This window comes from Zeus faber, assembly GCF_960531495.2.
Source record: "Zeus faber genome assembly, chromosome: 15".
Taxonomy (NCBI): Eukaryota; Metazoa; Chordata; class Actinopteri; order Zeiformes; family Zeidae; genus Zeus; species Zeus faber.
The window spans coordinates 15,948,235-15,972,360 of NC_137194.1; the positions used below are offsets into that span (position 1 = coordinate 15,948,235).

Genomic DNA, 24,126 nt, shown 5'->3' on the forward strand with positions numbered 1-24,126 from the left:
GAAACTGACGCTGACGAGTCATGGCGGGTCTTTGGTTCAGAGCACCCTTGGTCTGGGAAACGACAGATCGATACCAAATTAAGAAACCTTTCCCCTGTTTAGTCTCTCATCAAGCTCTAAAGAATAATAGGTTGACGTTTTAATGTACAGAAACCCTGTATGCGGGGGAGGGGGGGGGGGGGGACACTCTTCCCGGCAGTGAATTTGTACCTCACGTGACATCAGTGCTAAACACGGTTGGTTCGGCCATCTTGGAACGAGGGGTCGAGTGTCCCAGTGTGACATCATTGAGGAGCGTCGTAGCGCTCGCTTCTTTTTAGGGTTCCTGAGACGGGAGCTGAACTGGTGGGGACTTGGAGAGCTAATCTGCTCTGTCTACGGATTCTTTTTTGGGTTTTAAACAAGACGGTGCTTTGACCCCGACCGCAGCTGATATGGCCGAGTATAGACTCCTCTCGTACTAGTACTCCGCTATGTTGAGGCAGATAAACTCCTGGATGCATTTCTTATACTGCTGCTCGGTGGGGCTGCTGCTGGGGTATTGACCTGGCTGGCCGAACGGTCCCTCCGACTCCCGCATCTCCTCGTTCATCCGGGCCAGACGCAGACTGGAAGAGAGACGGAGTAAGGAGAATAAATAAAAGGGTCGATGGAAAAAAAAACGAGGAAAAACGTCTCTGTGCGAGGGCGAGGACGGAACCTACAGGGTGACGATGTCGGCGTTGGCCTGCTGCACGGCGATGCTCAGCGGGTCCTGGCCGTCCTCGTCGCCGTCGTTCTGCGTCGCTCCCCGCTTCAGGAACAAACACACCTGCCTGGAAACGCACGCGCGCGCACACACACACACACACGCCCATCAGATTCCTTTCCTTGGACGTCTGCTGAATTGACAGTCGACTGCCACAGAGGAGGTTGCAGACACAGTGTGAAGGATGTACCGCACCGAGTGGCACACTGCGTGAGGAACACGGCCGAGCCTCGCCACTCACCCTGTGTGTCCCAGGTAGGTGGCGTGGTGCAGGGGTCCCCGCCCTCGGGCGTCTCTTTGGTTGACATCAGCGGCGTTCTGTAGCAGGAACTCGCAGGCTAATAGCGATCCCTGGGATTGAAGTGGACAAATTAGAGGGAAGGATACAGACCATATGATTGTAACGGTTCAGTACTTCTACTCGTGATGAAGGCTGTGGAGCCACGCCGTGGAGGTCCCCGGAGTTTCCTTTTATTTTATTTTTTTATGTACTATGTCAATGTCTTAAAGGGGACCTATTATGTAAAACTCACTTTTTAAGTGCTTGGGTACATACATTTGGGGTCTCTGATGGGTCTACTTACATACAAAATGTGAAATAAAAAGCCACCCAGTCAGTTTTTTGTGAGCTGTCTGTTTCAGAAAACAGGTCTGGAAACAGGACGTTCAGCTTCGTGTCTCAGTACTACAGAGCATTGAGACACATTCCAATTAGAACCGCCCGCCCATCTGACTAACGCCACCCAGAGGGACGAGGAAAATGAAAGTATTTAAACATTTATTCTGGTGTGTCCACGTTAGGTTGACTGCACTGTAGACTGTGGCCCGCAATCCCCTCTGCGTTTCTCCAAACAAAACCGTAGATGTATTTATTATTATTTTCAGACATTTCCGCAATTGAATGAAAGAAAAAAAAAAAAAAAAAAAGACCCTAGCCTCGCCGTATCCCACGGTGCTCTAAGCCCCGCGCTGCTCTGGACATCGCGGTGAAAGACGGAACAAACTTTTAAACGAGGCCTTGTAGATCTTATGAGTGAAGATTCAGCAACTCGATTGCTTATTTCTCACCTCAAACTTGTTCAGAAACAGATTTTGGTGGACTGATGAGGTGAAAGTTACGGGGTAAATGGAATGAATCCCGGAAGCCATGCTCAAACGCCATTGGCTCAAAGAACGCGGAACTTATGCTCAAACGCCATTGGCTCACAGAACTAGGGGCCTCGGAAGGGTGGCTCCTCCCACTAAAACGCCCAGACAGGGTGGATTGGACGCACGTTATAATGGCTAAAATGCATAATCTGCGTAGTATTTTCGGCAAAAAAAATGTAAAAACATATTTGGGGACCTCAGAGACCATAAATTAACTTGGTGAAAGGAGCATAATAGGTCCACCTTAATGAAGGCATTTAATATTGTATTCCTTGTGCATGCCCTGGAGCAACTTGAGAAATACCACCCATATATGGGCATATAGGTCAAGGTGGAACTCCAAATAAGGGCATATCGGTAGATGATGCATGAGGTAAGATGAAAGCGTCAGTACAACAGGATATCTAGGTGCTTTGTGATGGCATACGATTATATTTTCTGTTGTAAAAGATAAAGCCTATTTGCCTGAAAAAAATTTAACAATTTACTTAAGTTGCAGTGTTTTGAATAGAAATGAGACCGTCCATTTATTTCTATGAGGCTCCAATACTGAAGATGGCCGCTCGCATAACCGCTCTGATGTGATTAAGATGACATGTTAAAGCCACTGACTCACCCCGACCACAGCCTGGATGAGCGGCGTCTTCCCTTCGTCCTCGTCGTTCGCGAGGTTGACGTCGGCGCCGTGGGCCAGCGCCTCCGCCATGGCAGGCAGGTTTCGGGCCTTGGAGGCCTTGTAGAGCAGCGCCCCAGGGTGGAGCTCCCTCACGTCCTCCGGATCCGACGTCTCCGGCTCCGCCTCCAGCTCGGCCTCGCCGCTCGAGTCCTCGGACACCTCGCACTCTGAGAAGACGAGGGAATCACGCATGGGTAAAAAAAAGGGAGATGGAAATATGGATTCAACTACTTCCTTGGGCTCCATTGGGGTGTACGGCATAGTGCAGGGATCTCCCTGGTCAGAAAGATCACCGCACCGTACAGTACAGCCCAGCCCGTACCATCCCAAAGGACCGTTCAAGTAAGTAAGTAAGTAAAAATGTATTTATATAGCACCTTTCCAACAATAAATGCAACTCAAAGTGCTGTACAACAGCGCATTAGAAAGTAAAAGATTTAACCAATAATGAAACTCAAAAACATTAATCATGAGAATAAAAGATTAAAATCAAGCCATTAATCATAAGAATTAGAAGATTCAAAATCAAAAACATTAATCATAAGAATTAGAAGATCAAAAACAAGCCAAAGCACAGTTTCCACAGTCGGTGTCTACTAATTTAGACACCTAAAGATTTGTAGGCCTATACATATATATATATTTTTTTAAATTCGAGTTTACATCAGAGTTTACATTCGAGTTCAAGATGACGCCACACGTTCTCACCCTCTGTCACGCTGTCCACCACCGAGCCGAACACCAGGATGTCTGTGCTGCCGTCGGTGCTGCCGCCGAGCCCGCTGTCGCTGCTCAGGCCTGCGGGACCGGGAGACGCCGAGCCACGGACACGTTAGTTACCACTGTCCCCGACCAGCACAACAATTAGTAGAACCAATGAATACACCACAGGGCCTCAGCTGTTGGTTGCCAAGAATGACAAAATGCTTGCCGAATACGAATCATTTTATAATTGAATGATATAATTATAATGCATATTTCAAAATTCTCATCTTGCCTAACAATTACTGTCGGACCCTGCACTGACTGATGATTCGAGGGGGCCCAAAATCTCAACGTAACAAGCTACTTACTCCGGGGCCCAGATCCAGTATCGAAGTAGGAAAAGAGAGAGTCCAGCTCGTCCGGGCAGAACAGGGAGTCTCTGCGGAACTTTGCAGCAGCTGTGGAGGGAACAACAGACGGAGTGAGAACGTCAAAGTAAAAACACAAAATCAAAATAGAACAACCCCTCCAACAACAGCTCAGATCGACACCGATAAATGGACTGGAACTTTCACGCGCATTCCACTTTAGCTTGGAGGGATACCTGAGGACAGGGTGGCGGGGGAGGCGCTCCCCAGCTCGTGCCGGTATCTCCGCCGCGTCTTGGGCACCGTGGTGGCGCTGTTGTGTCTCCGGCACTTCTTGACGCTCCACCGCCGCTCCGCCTTGCGCTCGCCGTTGATGAGAATCTCCGTGGAGCCGAGCTTCTTCAGGAACTTCTTCTCCACGTACTTGGCCTTAATCCAGGCCTCCTTCTCCTGCCTACATGGGGTGAGGCGGAAACAATGCCAGATCTTGTGATATTATTGCCTTTTATCTTTTTATTTGTATTTTTATTTTTAATCCGATTTGTGATGTTTATTCCTACCTTGAACTGGAGGGCAATGGTTTCTTCAGACCCTGCTGTTGGTACGAACCTTCATAGATGTGGTTGATGACGCTGTTTCCAAGCTCGCACATTAACTGCGGTGAACAGACTTAGTTAGATGGATATTAGGCCTCAACACCAAGCAGTAGGGGTGTCACGATTCCGATTCAAAATTGAAAATAGATTGTAATGAGCGTTCGATTTCGAACTTCAAAATCACAAGCAAGTTCATGATTCTCCCCTTATTATTGTGGGTAATATTGTCTGACATGGCCACCATATTGGGAAATGGCAAATAAATTCAGTGTGCGTTGGAAGAAGATGCCTCTGTGTTCTTAATGTCAACAGAAAAATTGAATTTTTTTTTTTTTGTAATGGTCTACTCAAAACCTTTTAAAACTTTACTGTTTTCCTAAAATAGCCTATTTAAAACATTCAAAATAAGATTTAAAAAAAACAACTAACGGTACTTGTGCCTGAAAAACGGTAACTTCGCATAAGATTCGGAGGGTCTCACGAAACACCAAAAGCGGTGCCCCCACCTTGCATGCGGCACGGGTGCACCACCGTCTCCGCCCGGTCGGTCCGGCGTATATTTACTCATTTATATTTACATTTATTTATATATCTATTACCTTGTTTATTTATTTCAGGATTTCATAGGCATATCTATTTTTATTTGCGTGCTACGTCCGCATACATCCTCTTTGTTCGTGCAAGTGAATAAGCTTTGTCCGTGCATCGCTCCGTGTGCTGCTGCTCTGTCTGTCGCTCTCCGGCGCAGGGGGTACAGACCGGGACGGCACTGGGTGAATTCTGCATGACTGTCCCTCGCCCCATCTATCACGGCATTAGCATGGCATGTGTGAAAAGGTGCAAGATGGGAATTTACCTGAATGTAGCTGTATGTGTGAATACTGAAACTCACTAGCGGTGCGGAATGGGTTACCTCTAATTTACGGGGAACTACGTGTGAAAGGGGCTTAAGCAGTCAGTGCTGGAAAAAAAAAAAAAAATATATATATATATGTTTAAATCGAAAATCGAATCAAAACATTAAACTCGAAAGTCAGATCGCATCGCAAATTTAGAGAATCTTGACACCCCTACCAAGTACACACTGACACTTTAATACACGTAACTATACAACAATATCACCTGCATATACAGTATACAGTAACAGGCCGTTTCAGAAACATACCTTCAGTAACTCTGGTTCCCAGGAGTCTAATGTGAGTGAGCGCACCTTTGAACAATGAACTCCAAGACTCCTGTGAGAAGAGGAAGACAAGATGAAAAAAATAAAGGAAAAATAAATGTACACATAGTCTGGCTTTGTTTGGTAAAGGAACGCGAATAGTGGAGGAGGCCACTGGAAAAATCACTGTGGCTTTATTATCGGGGTAATGAGCTTCTCCCAATGTCATGCAAATCGCAGCATTCCCCTGGTGGAACTGTCTGGTCACCAAGCAACAGAAGCGGTCCACCGCCAAAAAAAAAAAAGTTATGTGTTCTGTTCCTGCCGCGCTCCTCCCCTCCTCCATTTTATATTTGGGGCCCTCGTCTGTTTGCAATGTGAGAAGAAAGGACCAACGAGGGAACATGAATATTCATTGCATGCTTTTTTGGGATAGTGATGTGGGGCGTCAGTCATTACATAAGCCTTGATAATTGCTCCAGCCGAGTAAACAGCAACAACTCCCGGTGGAAAAACATTCCCATCGGACGAGCGAAAACGACCCCCGGTGATGCAACAGCGTGACGTAATGGAAGCGGCCAGTCCCAAATAAGTGATTCGGCTCTTGACCGTCACAACATTCAACGGCTCCTGTGTATGAACTGCCCGCCGGTAGTATTTCCCAAATCTTTACACTTCCCTCTCTCCCTTCCTCCTTCAATGGTATTCCTCAATCAAAGCCAGCCTGATCCAATAAACAGTGCGCCGCTTTAATCCATTTAGGAGCATGTGTGACAGCGTGTGCCTACGCCTACGTAGAGCAGCGAGGCAAGGACAGTTGCACATTGTACAGTTGTAATGGTTTTGTTATGTTTTATTCAAGTTATGATTCATATTTTCCAACTCATCCCATGTTGTATTAGGACACACATATATATATATATATATATATATACATACTTTTTTTTTAATCAGGGTAGTATGGTGGGAAATATCACAGCAGATGACAGAAGAGGATGAATAGGTTAATCAGAAAAGGAGCTTCTGTCATTGACATTAGCCCAAATTCATTAGCGATTACGCACGTTCAAGTCTGTTGTACCAGATTAAAACGTGTGTTTTAGGCTTCAACTATCTACCCATGTATCTATATATCAACCATCCAGCCAACCAATCAAACAATCATTCAATCAATCAAACAGCCGATCAACGGTCCAAAGGTTCTTCCGGACGCCTTGGTACCATCCAATATGGTGGCTATCTGAGAGGGAGTCCCCTCTCCTCAATCAACCACCCACCAAGTTCTGAGCGCTGCGTACCTGTGGATGCCGGAGCACTCGATGCACAGCAGGACACCCAGGTTGATGGAGGCCCAGCGCGGGTCGGCCTGGCCGCAGTCGCAGCACTGCTCGTTGCCGGGGAGACACTGGATCCTCTGCAGGATGCTCTCCCCGCGCGCGGTGCGCTCCCGCGGCTCGCTGGCCGAGTCGATGCTGCTGGTGGATGGGGAGGCCGTCCTGTCCAGACGCTGGAGGGGACGCAAAGAACCAGCTGTTAGGGTTCGGATCTTGTATTGTGTATAGCCCCCATAGAGATCGTCCTGTTTTAGTCTACCCCAGGTAGAGTAATAATGCTGCTTGTAATAAAATACTTTGCGATGGTTTCCCGTGACAGACCTCGATGTAATACGTGTCAGGGCTCTCTCTGTATGCCGAGGCGATGCTAGCTTGAACGGCTTGGATCCAGGCCTGACGAAGCTTCTCTGACTCCGCCTGCAGCATGCAGCTCCTAGAAGACAGAGAACAAATCAGTCCCAAAGGATCACTTACTGGACTGGCACTGGCCTTTTTTATTTATTTTTTTTTAATCAGGATGAAGTGTATCAATATAATATTACATTAACATTATTACAATATATATACAAAAAACATACAAGCAGGATTCAGACATGTTTGAGCACTCTAATGTTATTTACTACAAAAAGAGTATACAGTATATTGAAGCAAACTGTAATAAAAGTCCAAATATTTTATGCAAGTATGCTTCTTAATAGGGCTGGGTTAAAAAAATGATTCAATTCCATAGTTTCAATTTCTAAATAGACTAGAAAATTCAAATATTGATACTTAGTCTGGACGTCATGCAACCATTTTCTATTACAATTAAACACCGTCACAAATTTATTGAAATATTTCATTTAACCATTTTGCATTACGGTATGTACAAAATGTCAATATAATCACACCATGACCCGTCTCATCGATATAGCATAGAATCAATATTGGATCGAATCGTCACCCTTTATATCGAAATTGAATCATGAGATCCTGTCCAATACCCAGTGTTCGTTGCATTGTAACTACAGAATATAAATATTTATTGAGTGGCTTACTTAGTAGGAGAGACAACCTCGAAACAGAACCTTCTCTCGATGTCCTCGCAGGGCTTCACGGAGCACAGCCTGAGGTCCTCCACCACCACAGTCAGAGAATCCTGCAATAAAACAGTGGACCGTCTCAGTTACTCACCAAGGGACGGAGGAGTAGTTATGAATTTGGCTTGCATTTAGCATAGCTAAACATAACCATAGCTAACATACAGTATATCCCCATAATTTGACCAAAATAGATCACTGAGGAGGAAAATATTCCTTGGGAGAAAAAACAAACTTCAGCATAAGAGAGGAAACCAAACTCATGCCCTTGGCTGTTTTCGGTGGGCTTGGTTTTTCAGCGTTGGCATGCGGTGAGTGAGCAGAGTGTGCGATGATGGATCTCCGTGCAGCAGATTGACATGATCTTAAGAGCCACAGCGTTCTCCATTTTCTCCATCTACTCACCCTCTCACCATTACCACAGCACTTAACCTCCTCCAACCTGCGTCCCTTCGGGGACCCAATGATAGCTACAGGATATGTGGACTTACCTTTAGCTTCTTCTGGTAGACCAGCTGACTGTTTTGTATGGAGAACCATCGCCTGGAGAGAAAGAGAGCGAGCGATTAAACATACATGCTAGATTTATCTCCTCCCATGAGAAGGGTCAGCGCACATAGGTTGTGTAATGTCCTACATACACCAGTGCTATAGGGACAGTAAGTGAATCATTGATTGAAATGCTCTCTCTCTCCCTTATCTGGCAATCAAATATTCAGACCATCAGAGGCTTCATAACGTATAGCTTCACATCACAACCACTCAACCCCGTGACGGACAAAGAGTGATGGGTCCATCCCACGTTCCTCCAACAGCTCTCCCCGAACTCCATTTCAATGCTCTCCAGCGCACCACAATGTCATTTTGCGGCTTTCCTTCTGGCGGCCTTATTACCTGTTCCACGTCTTGAAGGCGTTGCTGGCCCTCTTGAACAGGTAGCCCTCCATCACCACACCGTTGGGAGCGTCCACGTTGAACTCTGCCTTGGGGTCATCGTAGGAAAAATCCTGAAGGAGGAGGAGAAGCACTGAAATGATAAACCCTGGACGTCAAATCTTTGTTTAACAGACAGCCATCGACGGACGGCGTTCTGACTTTTCATTGCAAAATCTTTCTAAGATTTCCAAGAAGAAAAAGAGATGAGAGCCCATGCATCTTCCCTTTTCTGTTGGTAGGATTAGATGTTCCTTCACGTTCGCCGACCATACGCTGCTAGTAGCGCTGGGATGTGCAGCGCACTGTACATAGTGAACTACGTCATAAATTGTGCGTTCATGAGGAAAGTGCATGTACTCGCTCATGTATGCATGTGAGTTGCATCTCATTTCTCTGTGTGATACACTCTGGCATTTCATAACTCGTGGCAGATAGTGACGCAAACGATTACATAAATCAACTTGATTCAGGTCAAAACGGGCACCTGAGAATTATAAGGAGGAGAAAAGGAAAGACGGGGCTACTGAAAGGCTCAGAGCCCAGAGCTGTGAGAGGACTCACAGCTTCGCTTAGAGGCTCTTAAACACGGAAACACAAGCCGCTACTGGAGTTGGAGGTTTAATGTTAAATAAACCGGGGCATTTGGTGTCAGAACGAGTTATAGGACATACAACAACGGTTCTATTCATAGAGCAACCACAATTTCCAACCATAGGCAATTCAAAGTGCATGCTCAAATGAAAGAAAGGTTTTAATGTAAAGCTTTATCTGAAACATGTAATATCTGATAACGGCAGCTGGAGGCCATTTATGAATTTATCTTGACTTGTTTTACAAAAGCGACTGATACCTAATACCACTTCTATGTACACTGTAAACTAATACCACTAAATGTCTGAATAATGACAAAACATACTTCTCCAACCCCCTTTCCTTTTTGACATACATAAAATGCAACATATAGAAGTTCTCCAGCCGACCACCAAACACTTGCACCAAAGGTTTTACATGAAATAAAAGAGGGAGAGAGTGAAATAAATTGTGTTTTCAACATTTATTTCCTAAAACCTTTTAAAAGTATTTATATCAGGTTGTATTTATAGCCCCGGCAAAACATCGAAAACAAATAGCAACAGCAAACAAGGCAGATCAACCCACCAGAGTGTGGTCCCAGCGCCCGAAAATCTTCATTTTCAAACGCTTGGTGTATTCCAACAACATCAAAACGAGTAGAAAAGTCAGACGAACAAAAAGGAACGGTTAAAGGATGGAAAAAAAAAACCCAGTGCAAGAGTGACAGAGTATTGACTACGAGCATTTCACAGCTCTCATCCCCGCTCTCCAAACGCTCTGGCGCTTGTGGAGGAAGGGTAAGGGCGTTGTGTGATTCCTCCGCTGACATGTGCAGCCCCCGCCTACCAGGCTCTGGATTAGAGCTGATTACCATACAGCTGCCCAGAGCGTCCCTGGCACCACCAGTACAGAGATTGGCAACGGCCCTCGTCCCACTGCGTGGCTGCTCCGGACCGCCCCCACCCCCAAGTTATGCAGACTAGTCATTTTTCGTTTTACAACTTTCTGGAAACACACCTCCCTCATTCAAGAAAGAGGGGCGGGGGTCCGTTCACCCTGAAAGGAATTTAGCAGGCGGACCCACTTGAAGCTTTTATTAGTCCCCACTGAAAAACAGTAGCCACGAAGAGAGATTCTCTCCCGTCTCTGTCAAATCAACACCAAATCTTTCCCTGAAGAAGATAACTCTTACCTTCAAGGGGTTCAAAAGTCATATGAAAGATGGATATACAGATACCGATAGATCAGGTATGTGGTTCAGAGAATACAACATTATGAACACAAGCTGCACTGGTACTCTACATTTTCTCATGCCCAACAAAGATCATCTATGTTTCATGGTTCCCACATCACAGCGATACAAGTTGAACGTGGGTAAATTATTGAGCGGGCGGGGGACATGGAGACATCCAACCAAATGTTTGGCACAAATAAGTCAATCGTGCCGCTCCGCTGAAACAGCCGGCAGTGAGAGGATAGAACAAGCAAATTACATTTAGGAGGACGCCCTGGTTTTTTCGACCACCTGGTACTGAGTTGGCAGCGCTGGTAGCGCAGTCTGCTGCAACACATTTCACCTATTGTCTCTAGGATCCTGAGCTGTGGGCGATCGTCTGCTGGGCACTCACCCCCGGCTGGAAGGACTTAAGGCTTCCTGTAATCCTGAACGCACCTGGTGCACAATGGCCATTTAACGCTAGAAAAACTCTCAAGAGGTTTGTTTTATTTTTCTATGCTATGGTTGAATTATACACCGATCAGCCACAACATTAAAACCACTGAGAGGTGAAGTGAATAACAGCGATTATTTTGTTACAATGGCATACGAAGTCTAACCTGTCTGGTCGGATCCCACAGAAGAGCTACTGTAGCACGAATTGCTGAAAAAGTTCATGCTGCTATGATAGAAAGGTGTCTGAACACACAGTGCATCGCAGCTTGCTGCGTATGGAGCTGCCTAGCTCTTTGACCAGGCTAGCAGCCCGGTAAAAGAGCCCACGCTGACCCCTGTCCACTGCAGAAAGCGCCTACAATGGGCAAATGAGCATCACAACTGGACCATGGAGCAATGGAAGGTGGCCTGGTCTGATGAATCACGTTTTCTTGTACATCATATCATGTGGATTGCTGGGGTTAGGGTCCGATCCAATACAGCATCTGTGGGATGTGATGGAACAAGCCTGATCCATGGGGGCCCCCACCTCACAACTTACAGGACCCGTTGTGCCTCCGCTGACTCGGTCATGCACATGCGGAGGCGGTGCTGTCTGACCCGTTCTTCTGCATCGACTGCTCGGGTCTGCCATTGAAAGTAATCCGCCATCGGGCCGACATCTTCGGCTCCGTCCCTAGTGCCGAAAGGCCTACAAGCGTCTTGGGGGAGGGCAAAGAGGAGGAACTGGCTCTCCTGTGCTCGGGCCATGTTTTGAGGCCACACTCCCCAACTCCTGTGGATTGCCCGCAACATCCATGCCAGGTGGATCAGGAGGAGTTAGACGGGCACCAGGCGTGAAGGAACTTCCATGTAGCCCAGTGGGGCTCCGAGGTAGAGGAGGGGGAAAGAGAAGAGCGAGGTGACGAGGCATAAAGTGCTGCACACAAACCGTCCCAGGGGCCTTTTCACCAGGAGCTGCTGCGCCTCCTGGAGCGAGCTGTGGCGAAGCTGGGTATACCGTGGGCAGACCCCAAACCGGCTGCTCCCTCCATGCTGTCCGGGGCGTATTTTACGGAGGCTGGGGATCAGACTCCGCTCCCGCGGATATGGGGTATGGAGGATTTCACTAAAGATTTCACTAAGGAGGCTAGGTCGTCTTGGGGTGCTCCTCAAAAGGAGCGCTCCTCAAAAGGAGCGCTCCAAGCGTTTAACTAGTGGTCATCCCTGGACACCGAGCCGGAGTTGGGATAACCGGCTATGCGCCCATTGGAGGAGTCAGTGGCTGCCCATCTGTGCCCCTCCCTCACCACGGAAAAGCCTCAGCAGCCGTCCAAGGTGTGTAGGCTGACAGCGAATTTGGCGGAGAAATCCTACAAGACCACAGGGCAGGCTGCGGCCCTGCTTACAATGTCTGCCCGCTGAAGGCCTACCAGGTGTCTGCCAACCAGGAGACGTCCTGGCCTCCCCCCCGCTGACGGGATGCTGGGCTGGAACAGGAATCCTTTCGGCGGACCTCACCAGCCACAGGCTTCGGCAGTGAGGGGCAGGAAGGTGAGGAGAACCTGAGCCACTACGCAGGGGGGATTCATGCTGCTGCACCGTCTGCTTGACCTTGAGTTTAAGCACGAAAAAGACATCCTGCCGTACCAATTCCCGTGCCAGCAAAAGCTGTGGGGTTAATGTACATAAAATACACAAAGTCTTTATTTCCCCTCCCTCCCTCCAGTGTGCTTCCCCAGTCTGTTTATCGAGGGCCCCTGTCGACTCAGAAACATAAAAGCTTCATTTCCTGAAGATAAAATATGAGCCTGAAGCCTCATGTGAGGCCAGGACATGTCACCAAATATATAAACACAGGTGCGAGCCTCCCTGCCCAGATAATGTGGCCAGAGGTTCAATTTGTGGGCGAATCCACCTTGGGGTCATCGCTACCAGTAACCAGAGCACGCCTCTCCGCTTGTGTGAGCGTATGGAGATACGCATGCGCAGTTTACTCCAAATTCCCTCAAGGAGTTCATGAGATTTTCACGAGTTCACAGAATGGGACGACGGACGGACGTACCTGGGTTTCCATTATCCTGTATTTAACGGTATTTGACAGGGAAAATCTGTTGAAGTCCGACTTATTTAAATCTCTCCGGTTATAATGTTCGGTGAAAATAATTCCGTCTAAGCACAATTTTAATTAGTGTTGGGGGACAAAACGATAACAATAATTATTGTGATATTAAATGTCAAAATAAAATGTGAAATGTCAAAATAAAATAAGCTTGATCATTTCGATAGTCTTCCGCAGATTTGTTCATTTGGAGACGCAAGTGCCAACGGAAAGCCAATCCATTTGGACAATCTAAGGCTGACCTTTCACCTCTAAAGAATTAGGTTTGTCGATACAGAAAGAGGCCCCGCCCCCTCCCCTGTGGGCAGGTTGCGCTTGTAAACACAGCGGCAGCAGAGAAAGCATAGCAGTGGAGAATGAGCAACTCAGAGGAGAAAGATGATGTGTCGTTGACAACAGGGCAACCATAGTTTGGCGTTTGGTGTGTTTCGGATATTTAAGTTCGACCCAAAGCAGACAGATATTCATTGTCTAAAATGTGTCGAGAAGATGTGCAGATGAAGACGGGCAACACCACAAAACTTCATTATTTATTTCGATTTAGGTCTACATGACATATCTATTTTGTTTTTTGATTTTATCCAAATTTTATTTAGATGAAAGTGAAATGTTAATTAAAGCAGCTACACTTGTTACTGTTCACGTCTTACTTACATTACGGCTGGCATGCATGCATACATACATTTTCAAAGAGTTTTTAATTCTATTTAATTTTATCTGAGAAAAGGCCTTTGGCGAATGGAAATAATTGAATTTCAAGTCTTCAGAAGCACGCAGTAATTACAATATTATGAGCCAGATAGGCCTACATGTAATTCTTCTTTGGGTTACAAATAGTTTTCATGCTGTTTTATTTTATCTAAGAAAACTGTATGTAGACCATTATCTTACATGCCTTGATGATGTTCTTCTTTATAAAGCCTGTCTATCAATTGTTTTTAAGCTGACTTTAAACTTACCTTTGAGCTTACACACATAATATTTGACAGGAAATTCTCCCGTTCTAGGACATTGAAATCTTCCAGGACACGTGGACGGACACCATTTTTTCTAACGGAAACCCTGGTACATAGGAACGGACAACCCCAAAACATAATGCCTCCGGCCACGGGGGTCGCCGGCGCAGAGGGATAAAAAAAACAAGGAGAAGGAGAATTGTACTGATAGCAATCGTCTCATATTCCCTGAATCATTCTCAGTGTTTTTTTTCTTTATGTTTTTACATTACACTTGGTATATTTAAAGCAAATAAACTACTATATGCATTGTAAAGTTGTTTCACGCTCCACCAGCGGATGTTAAGTGTCTCTACGTGTCTGGGAAAATCACTACGCAAACAAAATGTACGATTATTATTTCATCAGAACAGCTTTCTAGTTGGCTCTGAGCAGCGAAAAAACAAAACCACTTAAAGCTGGAGCTAAAAAAACAAAAACAAAAAAAGCAGAGCACCGCGTTTGCGATGCAGAAATGTGGGCTAGGGGTTAGAGGACGGTGCCCGCCCGGAACAGAGCTTCTCCATTAAATCTGCCCTGAAAAATAAATGACCCTGGCATTTACAGGCTTCACTCTGCACCGTGTGCACTTTAACCCCCCCCCCCCGCACACTGCGCGATGCTGCCCCTTTGTCCCGTGCACGTTTGCACAGGGCTTATAGTAGGTAGAGCAGTGGGAAGAGAGAGAGGAATGGTTTGTTTAAAACATGTAAGCGAGTGGAAGTTCCTTGAAGAAAGACAAAAAAAGGGTATACAAAGTAAGCCAGACTGGGTTAAATATAATGCAGAATACACAGACGGGCTCCAACATTTGACTTCAATCAGATATTGCATAAAAAAAGACCAGAATGGCAACCATCAGCAGCAACTTACATACGGAATACATATATCTACGTATATAAATAAAAGTAAATATTATAAATTGGACATCATAAATGATTAAATAAATAAATATTTATTCTTGATATTTTTGGATAGGGCCAATTATTTTCTATTTTCTATTACTTGATTGTGATCGTCTATTTGTTCTGATGTATGCTGCTGTTACAATGCAATTTTCCATTTGGGATGAATAAACTACAGTATCATTTAACTTCTCAATGGAAGAGTTACAAAACAGAAAAAAAACGTATAATAAAAACAACTACCAACCCATCTGGACTAGATGACAGAGCAGCCATTTTTGTTTTTATATGAATGTATTAATTTTTTTTACAAGGCAAGTTGGGGTTGTGAAAGTGTGGTACTGTATAAATAATTCAGGCTGCACCACAGCTGGCCCGGGAGGTCTGCGGTGTCCCACTACTAGGAAAACGCCAAAAAGGGGATTTGATAATGGTCCGTACACGGGCTCCTCGTTCTCAAATGAGACGATAATGAAAAGTGCACACTCACCTGCATGAGGGTCTGAGGGCCCCGGATGTTGCGGTGGAGGAGATGCAGGGATGGAGCAGAGGAAGAACGTGATGTTAGAAGAGGAGAGAGAGAGAACACACCGTGTTAGAGCCTTAAAACCTCCAGCTCCACCGCAGACGAGTTTACAGGATAATACAATAATCTTTGGACTTGTGATGCATGTCTGATTATCCTGCTGACTGGTTCTCCTGTTTGACTGAATGACGAAACAGCAATTACTCTCTTCACATTATGAAATGTGTAAGCGAAAAGTACTTCATTAGTAATGATGCCAGAGTTGCATTTATCAAATAAAATATTGTATAATCAGACATCTGCGTCAAGGGTGTCTGCGTTTAACCTCTGTGCAATATATTGTAATAATACTATGATCATTTAGACCTAACCCATCCATTGTTATATTATGATAAACATTATTCATCTTGTATTGAAACATCCTAATTGTATTTGATTTGTATTAATATCTGGTCAATAAGCCCTGTAAGTTGCGAGGTGGGGCCCCCATGGATGGGGCTTGTTTTTTCAGCACATCATCCTACAGATGCTCCATCGGATTGAGAATTTGGAGGCCAAACCAACACCTTGAACTCTTTGTCATGTTCCTTAAACCATCCCTGAACAATTTTTGCAGTGTGGAAAGAGGCTACTGCCACTGCTTCCACCATATCAACTTTAAGAACTGACCGTTCATTTGCTGCTTCATATATCCCACCGCCTTTTTAGACTGATGATCATTGTTTTTTATGCTACTTGTCTGTCTAAGCTCCAATAGAGCCTTTACCAAGACAAATTCCCTGTATATGAAAATGTACTTAGCACAAATGAACGGATTCTGATTCTGCAAAACACCTTTTGTTCATTTCAGTTACTTTCTGGACACAGATTTAGTCAAATGTATTACTCAATTACAAATGTTTATAGCAAGATAACATACATTATTGATTAGAGATCTAGATTCAAGAGGTTATTTGTCACATACATACGGTCATACATATATGCAGTGAAATGTCATGACACCCGGTGATTACGCACAATAAGCTCCATAAGCTCTAAAAATACTAAAAATACTGAAATGTGCGTAATCGACCTAAGATGCTCGTGCAGGGGGCCGCAAGGGGCGGCGCCACAATCCTGAATGTAAATATACATTAAAATCCCCCCAAATGAAACTTAACTTAACCTACCTCCAATACTACGTGATTACATAGATTTAGATATATTGTTACAAGATTATCTCTCTTTTTCCAATTGAGTAATATTATATTGTTATCCAATTCATTATCAAGAAATACCGAAATACATTACTCGTCTATAAATGACTCACATTCCTACTGTAAATACACTGTTAAATACGTAGTAGCTCTGAAAACAACAACAGATCGATACCAGGCCCAACATGTGTCCCCAACTGCCGGTCTGTCTGACAGATGGTCAGCCATCCACATACTGCACCACTCAATATCACCACTGCATTCATCGATTATAGCATCCAATTTCTCACACATAATGTAAATGCATTAAGCCCAATCTCTAGTGAGATAAAAGCAGATAAGGGATTGTATAGAACCTGTTTGTCACAGCGGTCTATGCTCCATGATAACTACTGGATAAACAAATGCAGCAAAGCAGACAAAAAAAAGCCCAGTCTTGATCAGTTACATGATATGTGAAGAGGTAGTTCGTGAAATGGTCTCCATCCCATATGGTCAGCACTTTTCAGGGCTAAGAGTGGGGGGATCCTGCTTGGGTGTTGGCACATACACCTAATGTGCTGATGGCGGCCGTCCGCAGCAGACAACAGCGGGATTAGCGTTTCTCAGAACGCTTAATTCCACCTGATTTAACGGTTAAAGCAATGCCTGGCATTTGTGTGCCAGATTAATCGAGCAATTCTCAGTCACACCAGCTCTAATCCCCCAGTCATAACACAAGCACCGGGCCAGGTGGCGGAGACCGGTGCAATACCGGAGAAATATACCAGCGCCAGAACTGGGATGAATTCTACATTAATTTATAGGGACAAGCAGTATATTCTCGGAATGTGTTGTTTCCATTCATAAATTATGTTGAAAGCACCACAGTGTCAAATTGAGCCCATTTACTCATCAGGACAGGACATTTTAGATGACTGAACATTTCCCTGATGATTTTTATATTATACCTATGGAATAATTTCATTATCTATTTAAAACTGTACCTATATTTTTTAAGGTTTTGGACAATTTAAATGAAATGGCAAGAAACTCAAAATCTCAAAATGTTCTCCTTGTCCCACTCACAATTATAGTAAAACGTATTTTAATCAAGGTTTATCACATTTTTATCAAAGTTATCAAAGTAAATTGTATAATTGTGTTTTGTATTTGCAAAATAAATTGAAAAGGCAGAAGGACCATTGCTGTAGCATGGAATTAACAAAACAAAAACATAGCAAAATAAAGTAATTTAGAAAAATGTCAAGGTAGGTCAAACTATTTCTTTGGTTTCAATATTGTTCAAACTTCTCAACAACTCAAAATATAGACAAAATCTTAAAATGTGAGCTATCATCAGGAAAACTGTCAGGGGCCATTCACAATATGAGTGTTGACTAGAAAACGGTCTAAAAACTCAATTTGACAGCAGCACAGTCCTTTAAGTGAAGCCTAGAGTCACAGTGAAACCCATTTGAGCGGAACTCACCCGCTGCTGGATGGTGGCGTGTTTATGCTCCATGTCTCTCTTCTCCATCGCCGAATCGATCACCAGCTGATCCAACTGGAAATAAGGAGACGTGGACATCACGAAAAGAACCTCGCCGACATTAAGGTTCTCCATCGAAGGTACAGACAGTGACACTCTCAACTGTGTGATTCTCACAGACGGCCAACGTGACAGTGGGCCCTGCGCAGGCGGAGGAACTTATTGACGGGTTTGCGGTCGATTTTGACTAAGGACGCATGGACACATTGGTTCCCAGTAATGTGTGCATCGTCCAATAACATGTGCCGCAGCAGGTGCCATATGAGATAGTACAGTGGAGGTATCTCATTACAGCATCAGCATTCGGAAACCAAATCAGAAATCACATGCAGCGATCTCTCACAGGAACCAAAGCCGTTTTGGACGATTGCTTGAAGGCTTGAGGAACATTGTACAAAGAAGCTGACGTCGTGTTGGGTATACAGATGGTTTTTCTGCTCACCTCCACAGCCAGTTTCTTCATGTACGGGTCAATCTCGTCCAGGAGGTTGTAGCCCTGCTGAAACAGCGAGTACTGGGCGTGCATGAAGGACAGCATCTGCAATGGACAGGGACGCTTGGATTGGACTGGATCGGCAATTTTTGTTTGACGCCACTATCCAAAGCCCCATTCGGTAGAAGCGCCAAGCATACACCGCTGAGATGTTTGTGATTTTTTGCCTGCGCATTTATTATTTGTTGAAGTTTGATATAAAGAATAACAGTTGAGGACAATTTGACGCACAACCAAAGTCATTGAAAGCAAAGTCTTTGAAGGGATTGAGAAAGCATATACGACGAATAAGCCCCAACTCCCACATATTAAATCGTCAACCCATGAGTGGCTACTCACAGCATCGAGGATCTCAAATTTCTTCTTCGCCTGAAGGACATTAATCTGCAAAAAATAATATATTAAGTCATTTATGATTTAAAAAAGGCATTAGCAAGGCGTTCTTTTGATCCATGTCATGGTAAATATAACAGTTAGTGTTATATACATAAAATGTTACTTGGGTTCACAATATTCAAAATTAGCTGCACTGCGCATATTGTCAAGGGGGAAAAGGAAATTAACACTAAAATATGACAGATACATAAATGGAACGTACTAGAACTTCGATTTGAAAATGGCCAAGTGCGTTTTGTATCGAAACCAATCGCAATGAGTTTTGCTCTACAATTGAGGAGCATTTTGCATGAAATTACAATGAAAGGGATGCAGCCTTCCCAGCCGTCGCACTGAATCAGAAGAAGAAGATGAAGAAGATTCTTTATTCGTCACACGGCACACACACCACAACACATGCACTCATGCAGCGACGGTGACCAACACGCAGACAGACGCTTTCAAATTGTGGCCGGTGAAACTCATTCTCTGCATTTTAACCCATCCTGGCAAGTCCTTCCTTCGGGGGGCAGCCAGGGGCAGTGGGCAGTATACGACGACGCGCTCGGCGACCAATTTCAAATATCCATCGCTGGTCAGACAACGATGTTCGGCATGATTTGGTGGGGGTCCTTACGGATGTTACATGGAGGAAACCCCATGTGAGCACGGAGAAAACATGCAAACTCCGCACAGAAAGGTTATCTCCCGATGAGGGAGATAACCTTTCTACTGGAGCATGGTGCCAACAGCGCCCCAGGCCGGAATGGAACCCAGGACCTTCTTGCTGTGAGGCAGAAGTGCCACACTGTGCCACTGTACCCACAAAGTGCATCATTCAAGTTCAGTGAATCAGTCTCTCTAGAAAACATCTGCTGGTGGCAGCATCAGTATTAAATGAAAAAATGAAATATGTTCACCAACCTGCAGCACATAGTCTAGTGCGAGGTGTCGGAAGCACTTTCGAGTGATGCTGAGTGTGCTGGTGGCGTCCTCCACCTCATGAGGCTTGTTCCTGGGCGCCTGGGCGTTCTTCACCTGGGCGATCTCCAGGTCCTCGCGGACCCTGTCAAAGTGCTTCTTGGTCTCCTTGAACTTACGGACATCCCTTGAACGACGGAGACAGTTTGTAATTGGAATTTAATTATGAATGAGCAATTTTTTTTAAAACAACTTTAAATGATGCCTAGTAAAGATCTCATGTCATTTGGAGGTAAGATTATGAATTTATGGAGCTCTACGTATCTCGACTTACTCTTTCACAAAGTTGTGCAACTGCTGCTTCACCGACCTTTGGGCTTGGTCAAAGAGAATCTGGAAGAAAAATAATAATAAAAATTATATATATATAAATAAACCGTCTTTTAAAATTCCTGAGTTATGATGAACAGCTTCTAATGTTTGTCTAATTCTAACTTTTGGAAACACACTGAACGAGTTTACGAAAGTTGGAAGTCACAGCAATACACACCCTGATTGCCCTCAAGGTTGGAATGGCTACAACTATGTTTGTTTAACTTTACGTGATAAAACAAATTGTTAGTAAAATGTGTATCTGTGTGGGTGTGCGTGCGTGTCTCTCAAGTGAGATCCTCGTGCAAAACATTTTCTGTATTTACTTATTTGGTTTGGCAGGCATCACATGCCCGAAAAAGGAATAGAAATAGTCATGCATTCATTGTGTTTTTCCACATCAGAAACAATACCATCTGGGGACTAAATGCTGCTGAAAAGCTGCAATAGGGTTTAGCCAACAGAGGGCGCCATAACAATACAGCTGCTCCAGTCGCATGAAAAACCAGCACGTTTTTCTTCATACTGATAGAGAATGTCACATTGACTGTAGTGCTACACCAACTGTAGCACGCATGCACGCACGCACGCACGCGCACGCACACACGCACGCGCACGCGCACACACACACACACACACACACACACACACACACACACACACACACACACACACACACACTTTTATATTCAAGCCCCCTTCATCTCTCTCCTTCTCCTCCTCTCCCTCCCAGTGCAGAAGGTTCTGATTGCTGCTGCTGCTGCTAAATAGGTCATTCGGGCACAGAGGGAGGGAGGAAGGGATGGAGGAAGAGAGTGAGTGAGGATCCAGAAAGAGAGAACGAGAGAGGGAGATGGGGAGGCGTTGGGTACAGCATGACGACACTGCAGAGCCTCCATCCTGCAGGATGAGAACCCACCCAGACGTATTGTCAGGATCCTGGGTGCAGGGCCAGAACCAGAGCTTTATTCACTCAGTGGTTATATAAGTGAGGATTGTTTTTGCTGATGTGCATGGATTAAAACACATTTAGTTGTAGGGAACCTGTATGGGTGCTTCAAAGGAGTTTAACGCAGGTGATAACGCAGCTATCCTTAAAACTCTTTCTTTGTTCTAACACAGTATGGTCGATCAAGAAGGGATTTGTGCTAGAACAAGTAGCTGCTAGGCTTGAGCGATCGTGCAAAATTTCAAATCTGCGGTGACTGGTGATACATGAATTTATAGGGGGCCCGCTCTTGTGCACACCAAGAACATAATGTAATGTGACAAATGCGTTCCAGAAGTGCAGGATTTCTTATTTACAAGTAAAGGGGTCGGAATGGTTGCATACCTGTTGCTCATTGGTTGGTCTAACGAGCAGCAGGTAAAACCGCCATCCCCACACACACTCAGATTAGGAGCCCTGTCATGATATGTTCTATCTGCTCCTGGCTAATTCCAACTGGCCAACTCTCCACAATAAACTGGTGTCTACAACATCGTCTTCTGTGTCTTTGTGCCGGAGGGCCCTGAAAACGCCACTTGGGTGGCGTGCTGTAGGAGAAACTGCCACAATGGCACCTGAACAGGGACTCTACGGCACGAGGAAGGGACACAGGGGCCGTCTGAGGACGCCCTGGAACCACCACCGGGTCAATGGGCGGCCCCAGCACCAACCCTCTCCCGACTGGTAGCAGCAGCACCCAGGGTGTCCGGCGGAGGACCGGGGGAGAAGCAGCACAGCAACCACCATGGGTAACCGTCTGCAGCTAGCTCCTCCGCCCAAGAGCCACTGTCGGGACCATCCAGCAGCCAGGCCACCCCTCCAAGCAGCCCCCGCGAACAGCCAAGTCCAGCCAAGCCTTCACCAGCCAGCGCAACAGCCAGAGGCCTCACACTCCAGAAAGGAGGAGGGGCAGTCTGTCTTCCCCCTGAGGAAAGGAAGCTGGTCGACCGTGCTGCTCCGGGGAACCAGGTCCTCTGGAAGGGGACCTGTTAAAAAATGTTTGGACATTTATTTGTTTAAGGTATGGAAACCCTGTTTCAGAGTCTGTCGTTTTAGGTACAGTATAGGAACCCTGTTTCAGAGTCTGTTTTCTACTTGGTGGTGGAGGTGGCAGTGGGGGGGGCGGGTTGGCTTTGGCCAGGGAGATTTGGCCTCAGTTTGGTGTCGGGGGTATGTGATGTGGGGATGGTCTGGTTCGAGCAGCCACACCTGACCTGGATCTAGGTGATTGGGTCAGAGTGGCTTCATACCTGTTGCTTGTTGGCTGGTCTAACAAGTAGCAGGTAAAACCGCCGAAATGAAGTACCATAGCAACTACCATAGCAACTTAGCACCACCTTGCAGTATTTATTGTTACACGAATGTTGTTGTTACACTAAGCTCTGTCGCAATGTAGCTTGAATGTTATTCTCCCTTGTAAGTCGCTTTGGATAAAAGCGTCTGCTAAATGACTAAATGTAAATGTAAACTAGGCTTGGTTTGATTTACGATTAAATCGTCTATCAGCGATCGACTCCATCGATCGTGATCCATATAGATGATGGAAAAATCAGAGAACTGAAACAGTGTACGTGCAGTTTACCGTGTTCTGAAACTGGAGCAGGGAGAGGGAGAGAGAGAGGGGGCGGAGGGTCTCGCCCTCTCCGCTCAGCGCTGTTGAGAAACTACTCCGGTTCTCACTTCCCCTCTACAGTCCCGTACAGAAAGTTTGAGGGGCGGCTGCTCAAAAAAAAAAAGAGAAAAGGCACAGGGACCCCCAGCTCCGGTTCTAGGCATTTTGCTGCTGTGGGCAAATGGAGCAGCACAGGGGAGCACAGATCACTGGGAGGAGACACCCCTTCGTGGCACCCGTGATCTGCACTCCGCTGTGCGCACATTGCCGTCCCCCCTGTGGGGACGCACATCTCCCCGTTTCCCCATCTCCAACCATTCAAAGCCAAATGTGAGCGGTGAACCGTCTCTTCATTCAGCGAAATGTGGCGTTCTCAAAAAGCCCTACAGTCTATCAACATAGAAAGAAAATTCCTCCAGTAGCAGTTTGTTGCATCTGTCCAGCCATAAACCGGTAAAAAAAAAAGCCAACCCATCCTTTTTCAAGTGGTACCGATTTAAATTTGTTAAAAGACTAAGGTCTAAGGCTTCTGGGAGTGCTTTCTATTGGAGGGAGGTGTTATGCAGCTAACCGCCCACTGTCAAAATAAATCACCAGATTCTGGCAAAGGCACAGAGGAAACAAGCAGGTCCGACTGTGTGTGTGGTCAGTTTGTTTGCCCAGATAAGATTTAACAAGCCATCAAAAAACAGCAAGTGAGAAATGTAATCCAGAATTTAAAGCCAGCTCGGCTGCGGCGCGCGGCGCTCATAAACACTCTGGTGCAAGGTCAGATCGCCGAGTGACGTTCTGCCGGAATTTGTTTTCCTGGGAGGTCTGACTCGGTGTGTCGCTCAGTTTAATAACCACGTCTTTCTAAGTTGTCAAGTTAACAAGTGTTTGTGGCGGGGGGGGGAAAGTGCTGAGAGGTTTCCTGGACCTGGGTGTATCGTTGCCCGGAGCATTCCAGGGCTGTTTGTGGGATGACGCAGGTGCTCTGTGTGACGAGAAACACGTCACACAGAGCATGCATGAAACTAGCAACCCCACCAACACCACCCCCCTAGCTGTGTGTTGAATGCAATCACATTAGATCACTTTCTGGGTCCTTATACATATTTAATTAAACGACCA

General features: G+C 45.5%; 1 protein-coding gene across 1 annotated transcript in view; it reads right to left on the bottom strand.

Moving 5' to 3' along the window:
- Positions 1-24,126, bottom strand: part of LOC307241155 (arf-GAP with coiled-coil, ANK repeat and PH domain-containing protein 3-like) — a 55,203-nt gene that overhangs the window by 4,026 nt on the left and 27,051 nt on the right. The window contains exons 5-24 of the mRNA XM_080015189.1: positions 20,376-20,434; positions 20,045-20,228; positions 19,085-19,129; positions 18,695-18,790; positions 18,193-18,267; positions 15,490-15,501; positions 8,712-8,824; positions 8,309-8,360; positions 7,776-7,876; positions 7,060-7,171; positions 6,703-6,911; positions 5,408-5,477; positions 4,207-4,301; positions 3,883-4,100; positions 3,647-3,736; positions 3,282-3,371; positions 2,514-2,740; positions 990-1,099; positions 705-815; positions 547-608 (exon numbers count right to left, since the gene is read on the bottom strand). Coding sequence (XP_079871315.1) covers positions 547-608; positions 705-815; positions 990-1,099; positions 2,514-2,740; positions 3,282-3,371; positions 3,647-3,736; positions 3,883-4,100; positions 4,207-4,301; positions 5,408-5,477; positions 6,703-6,911; positions 7,060-7,171; positions 7,776-7,876; positions 8,309-8,360; positions 8,712-8,824; positions 15,490-15,501; positions 18,193-18,267; positions 18,695-18,790; positions 19,085-19,129; positions 20,045-20,228; positions 20,376-20,434 — 2,131 coding nt within the window. The remainder of the gene's footprint in view (positions 1-546; positions 609-704; positions 816-989; positions 1,100-2,513; positions 2,741-3,281; positions 3,372-3,646; positions 3,737-3,882; positions 4,101-4,206; positions 4,302-5,407; positions 5,478-6,702; positions 6,912-7,059; positions 7,172-7,775; positions 7,877-8,308; positions 8,361-8,711; positions 8,825-15,489; positions 15,502-18,192; positions 18,268-18,694; positions 18,791-19,084; positions 19,130-20,044; positions 20,229-20,375; positions 20,435-24,126) is intronic.